Genomic DNA, 23,949 nt, shown 5'->3' with positions numbered 1-23,949 from the left:
AATTTTTTTGTACAGCATTTTCCATAATATTTCAAAAGCTCAAGGGGGGGTTTAAACCCGGTAACCCCCCCCTTGCGTACGCCACTGATTTGAACTTGTCTGTGTTTGAACGTTTGAAGGTAGAGGCCCCAGCTTTTTAAATATTTGCGGCGCGTGGCCCCTTCTAAATATAGGGAAGGGGCAATGGTGTTTGACCCCTTCTCCCCTCCATAGTCCGCGCCTGTGAACAGAAGTAAATGATTCCCTGGCTTTGTTGGGGGTGGGGGAGTTGATACGACAGGAGAAAATCCTTTACACTTTACCAAGGGAAGTTTACCACGTACGAAGTTATGAGAAATAAATCTTTTTTCTTGACGTTCTGGTGATTTTTAGGTGGAAATGTAGCGCTTTTTTTTTTTTTGCTTGCGGTTGGCAACCTCCGTATATGCTGCTTGCATTTTTATGTAGGAGCTGGTATCATGTAAAATTTTCCCGCTTGTGCAGACTGCAGAGGACGCCATCTTGACAGTCGTATACATGAGTGATGGTAGCTGCTTGTGAATTTCTAATTTCGTGAGGTGATTTAGTATTTAGTTTCCACTGTAAAGAATTGGGTTAGTGAGCAGTGAAATATTGATTCAGCCAACATGAGTTACGGAAGGCCACCTCCCGATATTCACGGTATGGTATCTTTGAAAGTAGATAATTTAACGTATCGTACAACACCAGAGGATTTGCGTCGTGTCTTCGAAAAATATGGCGATGTTGGGGATATATATATCCCTAGAGATAGGTTTTCCAGAGAAAGCAGAGGGTTTGCATTTGTTCGGTAAGTAAATTTATTTGTGTGCTTTTTATTGTATTTTGTAAGGGGTTCGAATACTTTCGGTAGGAAACATTTCATTGTGACTTATTTCATTGGCACGTGGCGTATTACATTCTGTCTCACAACCTTTGAAAATAATCCATCGAAATCCTACAACTTTGATTTTTCTTCTTGTTTTTGAGCATACTGAATGTAATAGACACATGAGAACAAACGTTACGTTCTCTCGGCACAATTATTTGAGCTTATGTTGTTTTAGATTAAAATTTGCTTGGCGAACAAATATTTCCTCTGTATGTACGATGTGTATAAACGTAATATAAAACAGATTTTCGCAATCTTTTTTCATAAAGATAACTAAACGTTCAGTAAGCATTTTATAGTGTGTAGCGAAGAAGCTAAGGTAACGATAGTATAAGCCGGAGACGGATTTCTTAAAATTTACAGGAGAAAAGACGAGAAAGTACTTACGGAATTGCGTTGTTGAGGACTTTTTTATTTGAAAATAAAAGAGTTTAATGTGTATCCAGCTTATACTACTGTTACCGAAGCGAAATTCAACGTAATTATAGAATTATTCAAACACACCAAAATTCACACTGAGGAAATAAAGAATACCGGAAGTATCTTCAATTGCTTTAAAATTTGGGCATGAGTTTACAATACCGGACCACTCTCCAATTTCTATAAAATTTCGCCTACTTACTAATTTCGGTGTCCTGATGACGTATCTGTAGTTCATATTTGGCGGTCACTTGTTAAAATTGTACATTTACGTGTAGAACTTGTAAAATAACCTTGCGATTTACCATGGTGATTGTCCATACACAGCAATTCGGAACCATCTTTCTTTCGATATCCCTTAATGGTTTTCCTTTATGCACGACGAGGAATGCCTACGAGGTTAGGTTAGGCCTGTTAGGTTAGGTTCCATTAGCATAAATACAAAGAAAAATTAACATTTTGGCTTAGAGAACTATACAGTGTATTGCACGTTTATTTCTTCATGTTGGTAAAATGGCGTCTTCCGTGGAGCTACTGTGTTACGTTACGTTAAAAAAACATAGTTTATTTCGTTTTTTTCTCGATTTACATACTTGACCGCCAATTATTACAAGAAGATTCGTGATTAGGAGTTCACAATTAGTGAGTAGGCGAAATTTCATAGAAATTGGAGAGTGGTCCGGTATTGTAAACTCGTTCCAAAATTTGGCGTACTCGCTAATTTTGATCTCGTAATCACGAATCTGCAGTTAAAATTTGGCGGGCACCTCTAGAAATTGCGAAATAAGTTCAAAAAAGTGGGTCCGTGAACGGAGTAAACACAAGTAATTTATGAAGAAAACAACCATTTTTCGCAATGATTAGCGTTGCAAAACTATGTTCACGATCACCCTTAATTTTTACTATGCTTACCTAACCTAAGCTAACCTGACCTTACTTGAATGGTTCGTGGGGTAAACAAATTTTTCAACTTTACGCAAGACGCCATTTTCTCACATGCGAGAAACATGGTTTCCATGTTATTGCATAGCTGTAAAATGTCTTAGTTTAGTCACTTTTTGACATTCGTACTTACCTATCTGCTTCGCGGAGCATTCCGTGAATGGTTTTTGGGGCTATCCATCCCGGAATCGGTGAGAAATTTAAACTAAGAAATGATTTTCGATTGAAATTTTTGAGTCCCAAATTTCCCACTAATTCCGGCCTCTGCCCCTGGGCTAATTGACCTACCACTAACCCCGCTCCGGCTCCCTGGCTTTCTCTATAGACTACCTGTTAAAGGCATGTTAGAAATTGGAGGGAGTCACCTGCCCCCAAAATGAGCCCCAAGCTTTTAAATTTGAAGAAATCCTTTTCCAGGATACGGAAAACTTGCCTGAATTTCACACAAAACACCTTCCCAATGTTAGATAATACTACAGGAACTTATTACGGTAAGTAGTTTCTTCTGTAGAAATGAAGAAATCTGTCCGAAGGATAGTAAACTAGTACCACAGTTTTAAAGCATGTAAATAATGGTATGTTTATTGATTAAACTAATTTTATTAAGTTTCAACATTGGTGTATCACATAATTATATACAAAAAATGTGCTATCTCCACCAGGATGGAGAAATGCACAGTAGGTAATTACTGACAAGTAAAATTATTTATTAAATCCGAATTATAATGGTTTTAAAGCATAATACTTGTATTGATTAAGTTAATTTTACGAAGTGACTATCTTCACCAAGTGGTGAGCTATTTTCACCAGATTTTAAACTGCATGTGGATGATCTACAACCTGGCTTTGATTGTTGATATGTGAAGCTTTTTCGGTGTACATTTATTTTCGTGCAGGAGACTAGTACAGTGTCAGAAAATTCATTAAAATTTCGGTAACCACCAAATGTCTCTAATTCCCTTATTTTCGTATTTTTCACATTGATACTTACATATTCTGCATTCGTAAGGATTCTTCTATTTCGCGTTTCGTTTTTTGCAGGCAAATAATCTCAATTTTCGAAATATGGAGTATTTTTATTTTCTTCGCTTTTGCTTGCGTTACACGCGATATGGCGGAGAAATCTTGACTAGCGTAGTCCATGATCAGTGGTTATGCAGTGTTGCGACCTTCTTCATAGCAAAATATCTAGGTACTAGTATGGAGAATACGTAAGTATGAATGTGGAAAATACGAAAATAAGGGAATTAGAGACGTTTGGTGGTTACTGAAATTTTAATGATATGGATAACAACATAGGCCTTTAGCCTAAAAATAAACTTCAGTCTGCTGACGCCAGAACGCAAGGTAGCAAGAGTGTTGTGCGATAAGTGATTGAAATAAAACAAAGCAACTGAAACCATTGGCGCGTGGATAGGTTAGTAGGGCCACGCAAAGATTTCAATAGTGAAAAAGACAGCCCCATGAACCATTGGCGCTAGCCCCACGAACCATTGGCACGTGGATAGGTTAGTAGGGCCACGCAAAGGTTTCAATAGTGAAAAAGATAGCCCCACGAACCATTGGCACGTGGATAGGTTAGTAGGGCCACGCAAAGGTTTCAATAGTTAAAAATATAGCCCCACGAACCATTGGCGCTAGCCCCACAAACCATTGGCGCTAGCCCCACAAACCACTGGCGCGTGGATAGGTTAGTAGGGCCACGCAAAGGTTTCAATAGTGAAAAAGATAGCCCCACGAACCATTGGCGCGTGGATAGGTTAGTAGGGCCACGCAAAGGTTTCAATAGTTAAAAATATAGCCCGACGAACCATTGGCGCTAGCCCCACAAACCACTGGTGCGTGGATAGGTTAGTAGGGCCACGCAAAGGTTTCAATAGTGAAAAAGATAGCCCCACGAACCATTGGCACGTGGATAGGTTAGTAGGGCCACGCAAAGGTTTCAATAGTTAAAAATTGGTTTCGAAAAAAATATTCGTAGCCCCACACACCATTCTCGGATAGCCCCACGAACCATTGGCGCTAGCCCCACGAACGATTCACGGATAGCCCCACGAACCATTCACGGATAGCCCCACGAACCATTCACGGATAGCCCCACGAACCATTCACGGATAGCCCCACGAACCATTCATAAATAGCCCCACAAACCATTCACGGATAGCCCCACGAACCATTCTCGGATAGCCCCACGAACCATTCTCGGATAGCCCCACGAACCATTGGCGCTAGCCCCACGAACGATTCACGGATAGCCCCATGAACCATTCACAGATAGCCCCACGAACCATTCACGGATAGCCCCACGAACCATTCGCGGATAGCCCCACGCACCATACATAAATAGCCCATGAACCATTCATAAATAGCCTTAGAGATACTGGGCGAAAGGGGGGGTTATAGCCCCCATCAACCTCACATTGAGCACGCCACTGATCCTGTGCACGTCATGTTGTCGCAAGTTCGTAATCAGAAATGATGAACAGTAACTCACGTTTATTTACGTTCTAGAACTGTTACACAGTTACAAAACCGCGTATTTGGAAACACTGACCTGGTTGTTACGTCATTAAACGCTCGCAAATATTTGGTTCACGTAGTAGACGGACATCAAGGGAACAGCTTTCGTGCATTGGAGTGACATTAATGTCGAAAATTACATGATTTACCGGCAAAAAAATTTCAACGAGGTGAAAACAAACTTCCAAGACCTTCCTAAAGTATAAATAAACCCATTTCGGTAAGTACTTTCTCCTGTAAAATTGAAGAAATATGTTTTGGGGATACGAAAATTTTACCGAAAATTCAACTAATGCCTGTCTGCTGCTTTAAAAGTTCATTTGATTTTGTAATTTAAATTTTTGTCAAGTCAAGTAATTAAAATCATTACCGGTTCGATCTCGCCCGAACACCTCTAACTGGTTTATTTAGTCATTTTTAACATTGGTACTTACCTATTCTATTCTGCATTGCGAAATATTCTTTAAGATGAGATTTTGCTTTTGTCATGAAAATAATTTCAATTTTTCACATTACGAGTAATTATTGTTCTTCCTTTTTTCGCTTCCGTAACTCGCAATATGGTGGGCAGCTTCAGTAGCGTCGTGGGTATGCAGTGTTTAAAACCTTAACCGAAAAATGCCCCACAAACCATTCACGGTAAGGTTAGGTTAGGCAAACATAGTTAAAATTTGGGGTCGTAGTAATATCGGGAATGTATATTTAATTTTTTCATCTTGCTAAAAAAAAACTGCTTAGTTGGATACACTGACAGCGGGTTGTCATGTCATGTAACATATGCAACATCCGGCTCACGTAAAGGAGGCAAAGGTATAATCTATCAATACAGGGAATTTATCCAATTTGTTTGAAATTTGGGATACTTACTAATTTGGGCCTCGTAATCACGAATCTGCACTTAAAATTTGGCACTTATTTGGAGTCGGGTGAATCCAGCTAATTTCTAACATGCGTTTAACAGGGACTCTCTAGAGAAAGCTGGAGCAAAGCGGATGTGGGGCCGTGTTAGCAGTAGGCCAATTACCCCAGGTGCAGAGCCCCGAATCTCTGGGAAATTTGGAAATCGAGGGTGTAGAAATAAGAACTTAATTTAGATTATTTTGCTATTTCCACGTGTGAGCGCCAAATTTTGACTGCAGATTTGTGATTAGGGGGCCAAAATTATTGACTGCCGAATTTTAAACAAAATGGAGAAATTCTCGGTATTGTAAAATCACTCCGAGGCAAATAACAGCAACGGCAGTTGTTCTTCGGAGAGATATTTTTCTTCAAAAATACATGAATTCCAGGTCAAATAGATGGAACAAAATACCTCCACGAACTTTCGAAATACGAGAGAAACTCATTCCAGTAAGTAGTTTCTTCTGTAAAAATGAAGAAATGTGTTCGGGCGAGATCGAACAGTTACCTTAAAATCCTATGTTGCTATTTTTTTAGGCTTTTTAAACCCAACTTTAAAAAAGAAAATGAAAAGGCTTTATTATTTTAGGTAAGCATATAGCTTAACCTTGCTCTGCAACGTCACAAATTAGGTCACATATTGACCAAACTAGTTGAGTCTAAACCCCTTCAATAAAAAAATCTGGCTTAAAAATCCAATTTTTAAATACCATGGTCACCCCAGGGGAATTAAGGTCTGATCGACTCGCTCTAGCCTTATTAAACCCAAAGGTTTATGGCTGCTGCAACACAGGCCTTCCATCTGTCCCTATCCTGAGCAAGATCTATCCACTCTTTTCCATCCCTACCAGATTCCTTTAGGTCCGTCTCAAAGTTCTCTCTCCATCTTGGCCTTCTTACTGGCCTCTTACCATCAGGCTTCCCAACAAGAATCCTGTAAACTCTTGTTTTCTCTCCGGTTCATGTCACATGGCCTGCCCATCTAAGTCTTCCTGATTTAATTATTATAATATCTGGACAGGAATACATATGCAATACTAAATTATGTAACCACCTTCACTCACCTGTCTCATCCCCTTTAGGTCAAAATATTTTTGTAAGGATTTTTTTTCCTATGCTCCTTATTTATGTTCCTCTTTCAATGTAATGGGCCAAGTTTCGCATCCATATAACCAAGACAGGATTTTTTTAAAATTGTTTTTGATATGCAGAACGTATGTACTAAAAGTGTTTTTTTCTATAATGATCATACAACCACCATTGGATGATTTCGTATGGAATGACCCATATTCAAGGAGTATTGTAAGGTGATACACCCTTCCTTTTGACATTGCTATAAAATACACACTTTTTAACATTTTGAAGTAACACTAAAAATTCTACGGGTAGCTAGAGAGCTAAAAGTAACTCACCCCCCATTTTTTTTGTGTGTAATCTACCACTGTGTAAGTAATTAAACATCGGCAGGCACGTGAAATGCCTTTTTGGACTAAGTGCATGGATTTTATTCGGACGAGTTTGCAACACTAATATGCAGTGCTCAAAAAATTTACCTCAAAGCTAGGTGCCAGGAAACCACCTACTAGCAATTCTGCATACTACAGTGTGTTTCAAAAGTCGCGCAATCCAGTCTATATCAGAAATCGTTAAGAGATATTTCATCGGGTTTTCTGCACTAAACTAATCCTGTAGGAACTGCAATTTGAACTTCGAATCATCAAAATTTCGTACATATTACAGCAAAAGATCAGTCGCCATGGCGACCTGACACCCGGGATTTTTCGAGCCCTGCTTATATGCGTGTGGTTATGTTTACAGAAGGTCTGAGATTGTGATATTTCCACCTTACATAAGGTTTGTATTGTGGTGGCATTACAGTCTCATAACTGAAGAAGTTTTAAAGATTGAAAATCGTTTAAAAGGATAAAATCAAAATTGTTTAAAGGGATAATGTCTACACACAGTGCAGCACCATGATCTAGGAAGCACATACAGAGGTTGTGTCCAATAGGTGCAAGACCGTACTTGAAGCAGATCTTTAGACTGGAAGCAGAATCTTTAAAAATTCCATTTCAACTTAGGTGCCAGATATGATCAGTAGATAAAACTAAGGACACATTGTTTTCCCCATGTTTTAAACCCTTTATTTTTCACTAGATATCACATAGTATTTTAATAAGTATCTTACATTTCCACACAAAATTTGCAACCAACATCTGGCTGACTTTCAACTTCACGATTTCAAGCAAGTGAACAACGAGTGCAGAAGTTTAGTAGTGTTCTCATTGCTAGTTATCTCTTTTTCATATCAACTCTGATTCATACACATTTGTCATATTATATATTTTTTTCTAATGACTAATATCTCCAAGGATAAGATATGTGTAAGATATGTTGGCATAAGGTGGTATCTGGTGCAATATTCACGGGCTACTATACTTACATGCCTTACCCATCTGTGGCGGTGCAACCAACAAACTTGGCAACGATCAATCAGTAACACCAAACGCACTGCAAAGTTTTACCATCTTGCTAAAGTTTCCTCCAGTTGTCATGAGACTGTATTTCACTCAGGGTTCTGGAGAAACTATGCTGTCTGATAAAGTTAGAGAAAATTTAATGGCTGTAGCTGGATACACTTATGCAAAAGCAACTGTAAACAGTGTAAGTTTAGCACATGCCCGTGTAGGATATTACACTCACTAGGCCAATATACTGCGACACAATGGGGGAGAATGGCTTCTTATAATAGCAGGACTGGGAACAGGAACCCTGCTGCAGCTGCCCTCTGGAGTCGTAACCGTAGGTCCAACACGCATCAGGAAAGTGCAGTCCTTTACTTGCACTGACTTCTTTGGCTGCAGGCTTTTTTACAGGGAACAGGGCCATCTATTAAGGTCACCCTCATGATAACCATCGTACTTTATCTGACCTGTAATTTCTTCAAAGCTACACCCCGACCCTTATCGTAAACGGCCTAATAAAGCCCAACACCTTGCAGAGGGGTTTAAGCAGTAAACGGCAAGGCCTATACTTACAATTACCGTTCCGTTAACAGTAACAGGGTGCACAACGGTAAACCTTATGAGCGGTTTGCCCTATAACCCAACGCCTCAATTCCCAGGCGATATTGCTGGTTGATAGTGGCGGAAACCTCTTGCGGGTCAGTGTTTTAAGATATGTTATCGTTAGCAGACTTGAAAGCCAACTTAAGAAAATCTGTTCCGCGGCCGGTTATATAGCCTCGGTTCAAAGGAGCAAACTACGTGGAACCATGCGAGAGCAGGCAGTGCCATCTCTAAGGCAGTAGATTGAACTACGTGCTTAAGGCGGAAAGGGTAATTGCATATTATAATATTAAACATGTGCTACACGTTAATACACAATTATAAGATTAATATTACAAATTCTTTGTGACCACACAAATACCTTAACAAAATATCTGTATAATAAGTTAATACTGATAAACAGAGTACATGACACAATTACCAAAGCAGTCATTAATGCACAGGTAACATCGAACAAGTAAATAAAATAATGTTGACCGTAATAACAGTGGTTACATATAACACAGAGTAAATAAAGATTGGCATTACAAATTAGTATGATCTCTCAAGATCATTATACTGGTGTTTATGCTTTTGTGGCCATTAACATTGCTAATTTTTGTTCCTGTTAGCAATTGACCTGGCACTTACGCCATAGTAGCAAACTGAATTTAATAAGTGTTTTCTAATTTATTGTAGATTCTATGACAAAAGAGATGCTGAAGATGCTTTGGATGCCATGGATGGGAGAGTTCTTGATGGAAGGGAGTTGAGAGTGCAGATGGCCCGATACGGCCGACCATCGTCGCCATATCGGAGATACAGCCGGTATAGGAGAAGGTAGGCGTTGTAAATGTTTAGGTTGATTTAAAAGACTTGCAGTTAAGGATTAATAATTTGTTGTGATCTATTAACCCCGTCTAATTTGCTGCACTTTTTGACACTTGGTGTAGTGCAGGTGTACCCTGGTGTCGGGGCTGGTGCAAGGAAATGACAAGTTCAGAAGATTCAACAAATGCCTGGCTGTTGCTTTAAACATTCATTTGATTAGTTAGCATGCTACACTGCTCCAAACATAGTGCAAATGAGGCAGACACCAAATACACTGCTTGACATCAAATCGACAATGTAGATGAGTCTGTGTTGCACCATGTAACCAAGTAGTCAAAAAGTGCAACAAACTAGACGGAGATATTGAAGTGGAGGTGATGTCTATTTCGTAACCAGAATTCAGCTTTGGTGCACTGGATACAGATGTCCTCCAAATTTAACACTCATAACTGTTTAATTTAGAAGACTGTACTTCGATAGTTTTAAACTAGAATTTAAAATTGGTGAAAGTTATCGTGAATATTCAAACTGATGGAACCTTGCACTGCTGATAATACAAACCAAAGCAGTTACAAACATCATGGCTTATTTCCTCTTGCATAAATTTAAACATCCTTGGTGTTCTGGAACGTTGCTTGTGGACATCTTGAAGAAAGTCCTGATTGCTTCGAACTTGGTTCTAATTTGAGTAATTGTTCTTGGAAATGCAAATCTTAACTGTCCTTGTACTTCACTTTCAATATCGCTTTGGATTAAACCTCCTTTCATTAAAATTTTAGCTATTATTTCAAGTTACATTTGAAAACCTTTAAGGGCTGTAATAGTGTTGTATATTTTTTGAGACAACTGTTATATACTTACCCTCTCCCCTCAAATAGAATGAAATGTTAGTATAGTGCATCAAAATCTTGTGATTTAAAATGAAGAGGATGTATGTATGTTCCAGCACTTATGGTAAATCATAACATCACTCGTAAAGAACACAATATACATTTTATGAACACGTTGGGGTGCTTTCATTAAGCTTTGGAGACGTGCAATTCCCAAGTTTTTTTTATCCATAACTGGTAAGCAGGTACCACGGCAAGTATGTTGAGTGTGGCTTTGATGACACACTTTTTATCTTCAAGATAAGAGTGAACTGGGTAAGCTTGTGTGTTGAAGGCTGAGTTAATTGACATGGCAATTCTCTTATTTTACTGTCTTGTTAGGACATTCATATCTTCCTGTCAGTGGCGGCTATGGAGGGATGGCAGTTGCCCCCCACCAAGGAAAATTAACTGTCTGTGCCCTGCCAGTTTTGGAACCCAATCCCCGCCACTGCTTCCAGTTTGTTACCCAACTATGGATTTTGTGTAGGGGTGCGGACTAATTTCTTCTAATTTACAGTTGTTACAAGCAAGTAAACTAGGGTGGAAAGTATCGGTTGATATTTTTGCACCGATACCATTGTTTTTGAGTCGCTAGAAGCGTGGCCAAAACCAAAATTTGTTCCTTTTCAAATGTTCATTCACCTTTTCCAACTTACCTTTGGTTGTGAAAAAACTGAAAAATACATTTTTGTGCATTTGTTAGTTGAACGTGGACTCCATGAACGGCAAGTACATGACAAAGAATTCATACGCAGATAAGACTTGTGGTCAAGTATCTTGCAAATCAAGGATAACGTCAAATTATCCCCATAGGAGTTCCTTCGAAGTAGACCAGGATTTGTTCCCACAAATGCGGTCTTGTGTAACAATAATCCCTATAAGGTCCCAGGGCCAACAAGGCACCTGGTGTATTGTGGACATCTCTCTCCTTAGAGACCTCCCGCAGTCAAAGCAGTCTTCGCCCACATTGTGGATGTGTCTCAGACATAGTTCATAGCATATTCCTGGAAATTCAAATACCTGGGCTAATCCCCTTTTCCTTTCCAACTTTAGACTTTTGTGTGTCCCGATCTAGATAACTGGATTTCAGCAGGCATGTTTCGACACACGAATGCGCCAGGGAAATAATATTCTTTGAAAGAGATGATGGCAGGTTCTTTCTGCAACGTGTAGGGATGGGTTTGGTTTTTCCGCCATGCCAGTGGAGAGAACTATGCAATTACTTTTTTTAGAAATCATTTGCCAAAAGTATATGCGTCGAAAGCAAAGTCTCGTCGCAATATTACGGTACTGAACTCAATCGCCTGATATAGAAACAAGAGACTGGTTAGTTATCATTCTCTACTTACATTTAGTTTACAAATTTTTATTCCTTGTTAAAGGACAAAAAGGAGACTACATGGGTTTTACATTACAGCTTTCTGTTAGTTTTAGACATTGTGACCGGCCGGGGCTGGTAAATTGCCAATTATTCTTGTCTTCACGGATGATTTAATGGTAGTTTGGGAAGAGTGATCCCTTAGTTTTAGAGGAAGTTGAAAAGGCATGATCTAATTTTTCAACATGGGGAAGGGGGAGCGACGAGGACACGATTATCTCACTCTTATCTTATAATATTTTTCTCATATTTGAAACATCTGATTGTCACTGATCTAAAAAAGACTAAACTTGAGATGCATCGTTACAACAGAGCACATACACACAGATATATGTATATATCAAGCCTTTATTTTATTGGAATTATACAAGTATCTGTTTTGGCTCAGCCCTAAAGTAAACCCTTTTTTGTGTAATGTGTTTGGGGTTACACATTGTTCTCCATCAAAAGTCGTGTATGTGTGATTAAGAGAGCATGTGTTCTCCCAAAGTAAAAAAAAATCATATCCTTGCTAGTAACAAATGCAAATAGAAAAACAAGGACATGTGTTATATCAATGAACTAGACATGTTCATAGGGGATTAGTAGGACTCCCAAAAAAAAAAACTTGTTTTTATATTAAGTTTATTAAGAGAATTCAGTTATTTGTTATTTTCAGTCTAATGGTTTTTCAAGGTTTCTGCAGCAATTCAATGAAAAACAAGTTAAAGGAGAATTGCACTTTTTTTTTCTTCAGTCTAGTTCTGGGTTGGGTTTTGTGATTGTATGTAATTGTTAAATGTTGTAGGAGCAGGTCTTACTCTTAGGTCTCGCCGACGCTCCAGGTCCAGAAGCCGATCCAGATCACGTTCCCGCCATTCTCGAAGCAGGAGTCGAAGTCGTGGACGACGTTCCTATTCCAGGAGCCGGAGCCACAGCCGTTCGGACAGCAAGAGCTCCCGAGGGAAAAGCCGGTCCAGGAGCAGGAGTAAGAGCCATGGACGGGATCATGATAATGACGATCGTGAGCAGAGCAAGAGCAAGTCCAGATCTAAGTCAAAATGAAAAGGTTAGTGAAGGGATATGTTGGGTCCACTTGTTCTCTCTGGTACGTTACTTCATCCAGGAGTTAAGCAAATAGGTTTTTTTTTTTTTTTTTTTTTAAATACTTTTGTGCACAGATAGGCTAATTGAGACTTCGACCTACAGTTTAAATTGGGTTCCGAGTCACTGTGTGCGTTCACCTAGTGTTTAACCTGGAACCCCTTGATTACAAGGTGATGGCGAAATTAAGAAAATCTGTAGTAAATGCAAGGAGGTTCTTACTTGTGGACAGTAGTTTTCACTTTGGGACTGCAACTTTAATTGTTTCAATGTGAGTTTGTTTTGGTGTGATTGGCAGTAAGTATAGTATTGTCATTTAATAACCTAACTTAATAATAAGTAAAACAATAATATAAATGTTCAAAGGTGACACTGTGCACAACATTGTAACATTACTTTTCTACGTCCTAAACAACACTTATTGCCCATGATTCTGAAGTTGGCATAATATTCCTTAGTGTCTTTATTACGGCTGTATCGTTATCGGAAAGTATTTGTTGGAATTCATCTGCCGATACATTTGCGGCATATTGGTCTTTTACGGTGTCCACAAAGATGGTTGCGCGACACTTTCGCGGAGTGTAATTATCCTGGAAATTATGCAAAATTCAAACTTCTTTTTATTTTGCATGAAAAACTATATTTTGTAATTACATAACATCTGTTTTCATATTCTGATGTAATTCTTGAGTATTCTAAATCAAATGTCTGGTAATGTGATGCATGCAATTGCAGAAGAATATTTACATATCAATATTGATCAATATTTTAAAAATTTTTTAATTATTGCAATTTTTCATTTACCTCTTTTTGTACAAATAGACACTGAAATCCAGTAAAACACTGACGTACCTAAATGTAGGGTGTTTTGGGGAAAGGCACATAATTCACAAACTGCGATTTTATATTGCTTTCATGTAATTCACACTGAATCAGATAAAGAGCATAAATTTTTATATTGGGCAAGATTCTAAGCAGTGATGGTCCAACGTGTGTATCATGTCTACAACATTTGCTCTTAAAAGAATAAAAGAAATGCGGTAAAATTGCATTTTTTGACGTAAGTACTTTTTCCCAGAATACCCTACGTAGGTAGATATTTTCTCTTGCTTGTAGAGATGTAATGAAAGGTGTTTCTTTTGTAGGTAACATGGGGACATGGCAAGACAACAATGGCCAGCCTTGTGGACTAGAGATGCCTCCAGAAACATGAAAAGGTACTAATAATTAACGTATGACCATCGTGAAGAGCTTTGCAATTTGTTTACAGTTCTATTTAGGCCCATGTAACTATAGTTAATAGCAATATTCGTTCAAAGAAGAACTCTTCACTATTTCACCCCAGAAGTAATTTATCCTGTGCATATGAGTGAATATTTTTAGGACACTGAAGCAAAGCTGTTACTAACTTGGTTGACTTTGGTTACAGTTTTTGCTTAATTTCAGGTTAGGCTCGAGTATTGTTGCAGCCAACAATGGTAAATTCTTCCACTTTTTTTTTATTTGCACCAATTTATTCTTAACTTGAAAAGTTGTAAAGAATAGTGGAAGCTACAATAATTAGCAATATATATATACACACACACTTAGAATTGACAAGAATGACAAAGAAAATATTGTTCGGTAACTTAGTGGGTAGAATATACTCGCTCGGAGCTCTCATAGATGATTTTGTTGTATTCACGTATGTTATATGTAGAGGCACATATTTTTGGTAAATAAAAAGGCAAAATTTCGGTACAAAAACTGAGTCAATTTCGGGTTCAAAAGCGGTAAATAAAATAAAATATCGGTGTTATAGCGGTGAAAAAATGGATGAAAAGTGGTATATAAAAAGACATATTGGTTTTAAAATTGTGAAAATAATCCTAAATTTGATTTAAAAACTACACTTATTCCACAGAATTAACATTTCACTTCTAATAGCACATTTATGTAATCATCAGAGTATTAAGTTTATTTCTGTGTAAAGGAGTCCATTTTTGCTTCTCCAATATTAACAGCAGAATTAATCAATTTTCCGGGAATTGCATAACTCTCAGGATAATTCAGACCTCGGAAGGTGTCACGGCGGTGAATAAACCCTGAATTTCGTGTTTAAGAGTTAATTTCGCTTTTTGCAGTTCATTTCGCATTATTTCGTGACAAAATATGGTCACAAAATGCACCTCACACCTTTCAAAAACATGAAAAATTAACACTACAATGTGTTTTTTCAAATTTCGTTTTTTCGTCAAAAACGAAATATGCATGCCCCTAGTTATATGTAACAAGGTGTTTTCTTTTTATGTCCCATTCTAATATTTGTAGCTTGTATTTGACAAGGTTATAATTTGCAGACAACCAATTGTGTAAATTTTGTTGTAAGGACTTCAGTTCAAATATCCGTATTAATATATTGAAATTAAGCAAAGTCAATTGTAGTCTGTGTGAAAAATAGTTGTGAATTTTTTTAGATCATATCCTTTTTTGCTCCAGTCATTGAAAGATTGGCTTTGTAGGCTACATGGTATTTCTAGGGGTAACTTGATAGCTTGTAGTCTTGTTAATTTTCATGGTAGTAGAAATGTGTCTTCATGCTTTGACCATAGCTTTTGTTAAATGGTGATTACATGGTTTATGATGCTTTCTACGAATGAGAGTTTCTGTTTTGCCAGTTAAGGAGAAATTTGCACTGGATATGTGACAACAAGAAGAAAAGAACTGTCTTCAGTTTTGTATTTCACAAATATAATATTGAAATATGTTTTTTAAAATATTATACATCCCAGAGAATGATAGTGTTCTGTTCTTGAATTTGTTTAACTGTGACATGAGAATCTTTAGTTATAACTAGGTGTGAGAATAATTAGCTTAAAATTTTTTAAAACCTGAAAGTGTGGGTTCCGTTATGAATGTAGTTCGTTAATGCATGAGAAATAGGATCAAGCATACATGTTTCTCAGTGTGAATTCATGATCATTCACATGTCTTGTACATGATGTTTAGGGAACCAAGTTAGATTTGGATAAGCGCAATTATTTTCCAATAGAGGTAAATGCCACTATTGTTAAATCTGAAATTAGAAATTGCAATGTCATATTGACCACCTAGTTTAATATTCACTTAATATTTCAGCTGTGGGTAAAAATGTAAAGCTGCATTTATCTAAGGTTGCTTTATAATGTTCCCCATGCAGGAACTAGTATTAAGGTACCTGAGATCCACACAAACACAAGGAATTAAAATAGTTTGTGTGGCTTTTAAATATTACCTTTCTGAACTCTGCAAAAAGTAGAAGGCATCATTAAATCACTTCTAAGAATGAATTGTTTCCTTTCTTTCAACGGTTTTTTTTCTTTTATTGTAGGTCATAATATTATATTTTCTGTTATATTTAACTTGATCAACTGGACACTTATCTATGAGTAAGCAGGTTTTTTTTTAAAGTCTTAATGAATTTGTTTGATGTTCAATGTGGATTTTTCTTTTGAGTTTTTTGTAGGAGAAATCCGATGAAGAACTTTTTGCCCTCCATTTCTGTAACATCCCTATACAACCGTATATTAGCTTCATGTTATTTGTGGGATGTATTGAATTGTAATCGAATGTACAAAGGATGTCTTCATCATTTGGTGTTCCCATTAGTCATAATATTTGTACTCAATTAGTTGTAATAGTGTTCATTTCATTCATGTACATGACTTTTCAGTTTAGGTGTAATCCATATATTAAAAATAAGCACTTTTATTCAATAGAAATTATACAGAAAACAAAATTTATTTTTATTTATCCCATTGACCCCCCCTCGTTTGGAAATGTTGGCTTGGTTTGGTAAAAAATAATAATGATTAGTTAATTGCTTGTTTGCTAATAAAATCACTTTTGAAAAGGTATTTTACATGTATTTAGAATATTTTAAATTTCGTTGTTAGCTAGATTCGTAAGTCATTTGCCAATAAAGATGTAATAAGTAATTGAAATGAGCCGGATGATTTTATCCAGAGTCTTACGGTGATAATGTTAAGAGTTTTTGGTAAAGCAAAACACTAATCAATTTAAGGTTGGACTGGATTATTTTGGTATTTGTACATTATGATAGTGTGATGCCTGCAATTTTTCATGTATTTTCTGATGGATTAATATTACATCAAGTTAAATCCAGTTCATTTTTGCAACCATTAAAATGTTTTAGATTATTTGTCATGTGGTTGAGAGGAGAGGAAGTTGGCATTTCGTGGACCTGAGGGCTCTGAATGTCAATTTTTACCAAAAGGTCATTCACGTATGCTAGGAATGTTGGCATTTTTTTTTTTTTTCAAACTATATGTCAACATCAAGTTGCAAGATTAAACGTATGAAAAGCGTATGTTATCATGCAATTTTAAGGTTAAAGCATCACTATTGTGCATTTTAGCACATAAATCTCACTTTTGCTCAAGTGTAGTAAATATAACCAACAGAAAGGCAGTGCTGAATGCCTCATCAGCAAAGTTATTGTCTTGTTAATAGTTCCAATGATATAATAGCACAAAGACGACACTATAATGTGCTTGAAACTGAAAAAGAAAATGCACATAACTTAAAATTAATAAACTTCAGCATGCTTTTATAATTAATGAGTGGGCTTATTGATTGTGTTAATTGAGTGAATTGTTTCTTGTTCAGATCTGTAGGGACAGTATATTAAGAAACAAAGGCACGATACCCTGTAAAAAGGATTATCAATCAATAATGAAAGTTAAAGTTGAAATGCCAGCTAACGTTGTTTTTCAATATCGTAGGGCGGGACCGGGTACCAGTGCAGCAGTTGGCAGTGTGCGGTTGCTGTTGCTGTGTAAGCAGTGCGGTGCTGTATGGGTGTTGCTGATGCAGATTGCAGTGGTTCCTGTTGTCCTGGTCCCAGCCTTGCTGTAGAAATTTGCTGCCTGAAATCAGAGAAAGCGTCTTTGCAGTCTTCAACGACTCTTGTGTTCCACGTGTCTAGAATGCTTTGGTTATTGAATCGTTAAGTTCCGTTCACTGCTAACATCGGTGTGTTTTCCTGCACGAAATTTGCAGAGAATATTATTGCTTAAATTAAAATGTGTGAATGTTCTTGCTATTTTTTCTATTGTCGTGATACTTTGGCACAATGCATGAGCATTGTCACTTAAAACATTCAACTAGTTTAAAATTGTATTTGGTTAAGATTGTATGATCTTAATAACTGGACACTGCAGGACAAGCTTAACCATGCTTCCGAACATGTTCATTCCAACACCAGCCCATTCACATACTTCTAGGCAAAGAGTAACAATTTGTTTCCCTTACAAAGTAATGCTGTTGCTATTAGCCAGAAGTGTTTAAAAAGAGAAAATGAAAAATAGATTACAGTGGAACTTCTATGCAATGGACACAACTTGGAAATATAAAGATGTCCATTATTGAGAAGTGTCCGGTACACAGAAATAAACTTACAATGCTGTAAAAACTTGCTTTTTGCAACGAAATTGTTTTAGTGTTCCTAGTTTATTGAACATATTGTACGTGTGATTTTGACTTCCTGAAAAATGTAATGTCATCTTAATCTTTACGACCAATTTATCTCCATTACTGAAACATAGATACCTAACCCCATTGCAACAATGTCGCCTGCAAATTTCCATTGTTTTTCCTCTGTTTGGAAGTTTTAATTTGGTGGTTCCTTTGAAACCAGCAGTATTCTGAATATTAGAGATGTGAAAGGAAGTAAAAATAGGAAATACAGCACCAAGATGGAAAGAAGCAAAATTCTGTAAAAATATGTTTTGAGACAGATAAAATCTTCAACAGTATCGAATGCCACTTGTTCATTAAGCTTTCAACAGAGGGTAACAAAAGTAATAAGCTATTAGTATTAGTAGAGGCACATATTTCTTGTAAATAAAAATACAAGAATTTGGGACAAAAACATTCAATTTTGGGTTCCAAAGCTGTAAATAAAATAAAATTTCACTGTTATAGCAGTGAAAAAGCGGTATATAAAATTACGTTTTGTTTTTTAAAATGTGAATATAATCCCAAATTTAATTTAAAAACTGCACTTACCACACAAATTAAACATATCCCTTCTAATAGCACATTTGTGTCACCAGAATATTAAGTTTATTCCTGTATAAAGGGGTCCATTTTTGCTTCTCAGAATTAATCAATTTTCCATGAATTGCATAACTCAGGATAATTCTGACATCAGAAAGTGTTGTCAGTAAATAATCTCTCAATTTTGTGTTTAAAGACACTTATTTCCTGACAAAACAGGGTGGGGAAAATGCACCTCCAGAAACTTGAAAAATTAACATTACAATGTGTTGTTTTGCGTTTTCGTCCAAAACTAAATATGCATAACTGCATCATTTGCCACTAATTCTGCAGGCAAGAATAATCACAATGTAGCAGTGTGGGGCTATGTTGTTGACTCACAATCTTAGTCTCACCCTAGGCAGTCATGTTCTTTGGCAGTCCCTACACCAATTTCATCTTTTTCAAAAGTTAGGAAGAAAATAAAGCAGCTCATACTATTTTCCTTCAAGTGAAAGGTGTAAGGTTTTTGGACGAATTGGGGTTTACAATTGCGTTTGAAGCTAAGATCTACAATTTACAAGCCACGTGCATAATGTTACATTCTATTCTATATGTATGCATTGGTTTTAATGATGAGAGTCCATTCCAACTGCAGTAGAGAGCATGTCAGACTTCTGAAAGTTGTTGATTTCGATACATTTTGCTTTCTTTATGCTTTTGTGAAAATTGACTTGTTCAGATATTTTCTCAGGTTGAAAGACTAGACTGTAGGATCAAAACAAAGGAAAATCTGTAGAAGTCGAAATATAAATATTTATCGTCAAGCGTGTAATTCCCTCATTTTGTGTTTACGGGTTAAAATCCATTCTCACCAAGCATTTAATGTTTCATGAAATATCATAAAGTTAATGTAATAGAGGTTATTTTTGAAAGAATAGCAAGAACATTCACATAAAAGTAAATGTAGATACTGTGGAACACAGTCCCAATACAAGCATCGATATGGATTTAATTTTCAAGAAATTTTGCTTTTTTATGACATAGTACTTACCCACAGTTTGATTTATTTTATAAATATAGTTAATGTGCGTGCCGATGAAAATATTAAATTGACTATCATAATTTACGTAATTCCCAAAATCAGATTTAAGGATTAATTGGTTTACTTACATAATTATTTAGCATCATGAAATTTTAAAATCTTAAAAATGTCATTCCATTACTCATACTGTTTGAACCATAAGGCTGCAAAAGTTCCGCATTTATTTAAAAACAAATCTTATGTCAGATATGTAGATTTAATGCAAGTATAGGAGAATGTAATTGTATTTTTTGTCGGAATGTGTACACTGTGTCTTAAGCATTGCAGATTCTCCAATACAGGTCAACTGTTCAGATAGAGGAAAGTGCAACAAACAGGTAAGTATAATATTTATGTATGTAGCATATTAACCTTTGGTCGAGGAACCCTTGCACGCCTGTATTCCCATTGAAACTGAAGCCACGTCCCCCCATCTCCCCTGAATCCTTAATTGTCAGACATTTCAAATGTTGCTTTTTACTCATTCTTGCTTGTAGAATTTAAATTTTTCAAAAAGATGCAGCAGTTTATAATTTATAGCCACTTTTATGAATCTCTCCCATGATATGGAAGTAGCGAAGGGAAAATAATGACTTTTTCAAATTTCGCTTGTTAATAATAGTAACAATGGATGTATTGTTTTGTAATTTGAGTAAGTCATACCTTCATATGTATACTAAAGATTAAAAAAAGACAGAACTGAAATGTGTAGTTTTCAAGAAGTCTTGCGTTAGTTGCTGCCGTGCACTTCTGGTCAAGGTCGAAATATCGACCATCCATCCTCAATAGAAATACAGGTGTGTGTTGCCCAGATCGACCATTCAGATGCTAAAGGTTAAAAGAGAACTGCATTTCTCGGTAAGAAAATTTTCGCAGGATTTTAATGTGCAGAGTTATGGTAGAACTGTGCTCTTCTGGAAGGCCAATTGTAGGCGTCGGCAACAAAATTGTCTATTTTTACATTAGGTGTAACTATGTTTTAACCATGACAGTCCCATTTTTTAATCTGCCCAGATTTTTTGTACGGTATGCCAAAATGCCCCTTTTTGTGACTGTTTTATCGTCATAAGAATTACTGCAACAATATACCTTCTCTACTACTACTGTGAACTATGGCTTTGTTGGGTTGAAGCTATTTCACATTTTAATGTCAAGAATGTGCCATATTCAGATTTTCTTAAATAAGTTCCTTCTATGTTCACCTGAACTCATGCCCCCACTGATAGTGTTTTCATTTAAGTGACAAGAATGCTCTTTCAGTACAAACTTTGAAAGCTGTGTTGTTTAACAAGGTGAACTTTAATCACAAGTGTGTGAACTTTTACAAAATGTTATTTGAAAAGGAGGATGTACTGAAGATCGGCCAAATATCAGTGAATGGCTTCTAATTCTAAATAGCTTCTTGGTTGGAGTGCAATGCATATCACTATATTGTGTACACAGTATTTATTTTAGTTTTCAAACAAGTACTTATGAAGAAACGGTCATTTTCCGTCCCATTTTGCTCTTAAAAATCTGGTCACCGTAATGAAGGAAATCGAAGATTTGAAACTTGTAGTCATTTTGCTGCTGGAAATTACAGCATGAAGGTATAATAATTCAGAGTGCAAACATCAGAAGCTTTAGAAGGGGATTCAGGTCGTTCATGTAAATCTCAAATAATTTATATACAGGGCATACACAAAGAAGAATGGTCCAGTTTCTAATGTTAATAAAATCATGTTGCATGGTCACATCATACTCGTCTGCAACTGTCCAAGTTCTTACGTGTTAATTACAATCCTTCAATGTGTGCACCCTGGGTCATACGACACACATTCACGCCGTAATCAATCACATCCAAGACTCGGTGTAGCATATGTAGTGTCATTGCTTTGTAATCAAAGGGTCCCAGGTTCGATACCCAGTGGAGGCACATAGTGGTTCAGATCCCACTTTAAACTGTAGGTCCAGTCCCAATTAACCTTACTGTGCATAAAGTGGACTTAAAACACCAACTCAATCAATCTGTGTACCATGTCCATTATTATCGGATCACTAATTTTCATGGATGGGCGTGGACAATGTTGGTACAAAAATCTGTCTTGAACGAAACCACATGGTGGAAGATTTGGTGAACGAGGTGGCCGAAGAAGATTGTCATCTCCCATTTGCAGCATGTCCTATCCAGCTCTATGGAAGAACACAATTGAGAAGCACCTTTACACAAGCATCCAGTTTCCATAAATTGTCGTTACCACCTGGTTATCATATTCCTGTGTCGTGCATAATTTTAAAATCGTACATGAAACTCGCACTGCTCTGTAATCACTGAAGGGGGACACCTTAAAATCGAGCACACAGAAAGCACTCTCCTGCTTCGAAACCTTCTTGGAAACTGCCCCTGTGGCCCCTCAAGTGTGCATGAGAAGTGGACTCCGTTGGTAGAGCATGGGAAACTTGGACAGTTGCTGCTGTTGACAGTGTATGTTGTAGCCATGTGACGTGAGAAATAATTTTATTAACATTTGAAACCACCATCCTTTTGTGTATGCCCTGTATTTCATTATTATATTTTGGGAGAGACTTCTACCTGGTCCATCAGATGATTGATTAACCAGCACAATTGTTTCTTTTTTACATTTCTTACCGTAAACTAAAAATAATCAACTAGCATTACTTGTTTTAGCTTTGTTCAAAATGAGTTCCTGTCTTTTCTGGTTTCTCAATGAGGAAGGTTGGCATCGTAATACAGTCGTGGACAGTTCTGGGTTGTAACGCTTCCATTGAAAGTCAATGGGATTGTTACAACCCAGAACTGTCCGTGCCTGTACACCTCTGTAAGGTTATTGAAAAGTAGGGTGCCATATTGGGTTGAATGCATTTGCAGATCATAGCGTTGTTTCCAAAAAATAAAATTACTGGTTTCACACCAATTTCAAAGAAGTCAAAATATACTGAAACAAAGTGTTTATCTTTTTCCAAGGCAATTTATTTTTTTAGCCTATCCAAGTCATGAAACCCAACAAATTGTTACACATGGGGCAACAATAGTCACTCTTTTCATCATAATTTGGTTGATGATAAAAAGTGTCTACAATGTTAAATTTCCTGCAGTTGAATTGCAAGTGAACATACAAGGGACGATTAATGGGATCAATTTGTTTCATTTTTAAATGAACATATTTGATTGTTGATGGTACATAAAGATACATACAGCCTGTACCAAGAGAGAGTATTTTCATCTAGGGGAAGAAACAATAGAAGTGACCAACTGGAAATACATTTCTTCATCAATAGGACCATTGTATGTAATTATAAATGGCAGAATGAACCTTGGATTATAGGGTTTTTTAGGTCTTTATATACTCATATTATAATTTGTGTTTGTTGTCCTTTTAAAAGTTTAATAAGACCAAGAACAGAAAAGCTGTGTCCATTGAAATCCTGCAAGAGAAGAAGAATCGGCTGGAAAAAAAAATTAAGGCGACATACCAAGAATATTGTAGATTCTTGTTGAGAACCTGCAGTTAAATCATATTCAAAAGTGACTACATCTATGGTTCCCATTTGCATACAGTCTTCATTTTAAACCCAATTTCCTGTCAATTGAAAGGAATTAAAATAATATGCCTGAGTTATTGGGAGAATTAATATCTGTGCAACTGCCATACAGATTCTCTGTGGTCACCTTTTATTTTTTCCATGTTAGTATATTTTGGTCCCCAGCTATATTCGCAAACTGTTTTGTGCACAGTATCTAAGTAAAATAAAGATTCAAATAATAATGCCTGCTCTTTATTTCATCATAATGCAGTGTGCAACATAAGTTGCTATTCTGATGCAATGTTGGTATTGAATTAGTTGTTGTGTAAAGGTGCGTATACATCTGCAAACCGAACTGCTTGTGATCCGTTCGCTGAAATTATTCTTACAGCGAACTTCCAACGATCCATGGGAAACCGTGAACCACCGGCAATCATTTG

General features: G+C 36.8%; 1 protein-coding gene across 5 annotated transcripts; it reads left to right on the top strand.

The window, feature by feature from the left end:
- The first annotated feature begins 479 nt into the window (after window positions 1-479).
- Window positions 480-23,732, top strand: LOC145978253 (serine/arginine-rich splicing factor 2-like). 5 transcript variants are annotated; one of them, XR_014440661.1, is made up of 5 exons: window positions 480-808; window positions 9,418-9,558; window positions 12,606-12,847; window positions 14,028-14,099; window positions 17,646-23,732. XR_014440661.1 is itself a non-coding variant. In XM_083110748.1 (4 exons), exons 1-3 carry the CDS (start codon window positions 627-629, stop codon window positions 12,841-12,843), a joined length of 543 nt encoding a protein of 180 aa, XP_082966874.1. In that variant the 5' UTR covers window positions 480-626; the 3' UTR covers window positions 12,844-12,847; window positions 14,028-17,095. The 5 variants fall into 5 exon arrangements, 3 of the variants coding, with proteins under 3 accessions (XP_082966874.1, XP_082966873.1, XP_082966872.1); XR_014440662.1 differs by having other exon boundaries at window positions 12,606-12,848; window positions 14,037-14,099; XM_083110748.1 differs by lacking the exon at window positions 17,646-23,732 and having other exon boundaries at window positions 12,624-12,847; window positions 14,028-17,095.
- Window positions 23,733-23,949: the final 217 nt, after the last annotated feature.

This window comes from Lepisma saccharinum, chromosome 24 (genome assembly GCF_977018435.1).
Source record: "Lepisma saccharinum chromosome 24, izLepSacc3.1, whole genome shotgun sequence".
Taxonomy (NCBI): Eukaryota; Metazoa; Arthropoda; class Insecta; order Zygentoma; family Lepismatidae; genus Lepisma; species Lepisma saccharinum.
This window is presented reverse-complemented; position numbering and strand designations above follow the sequence as displayed.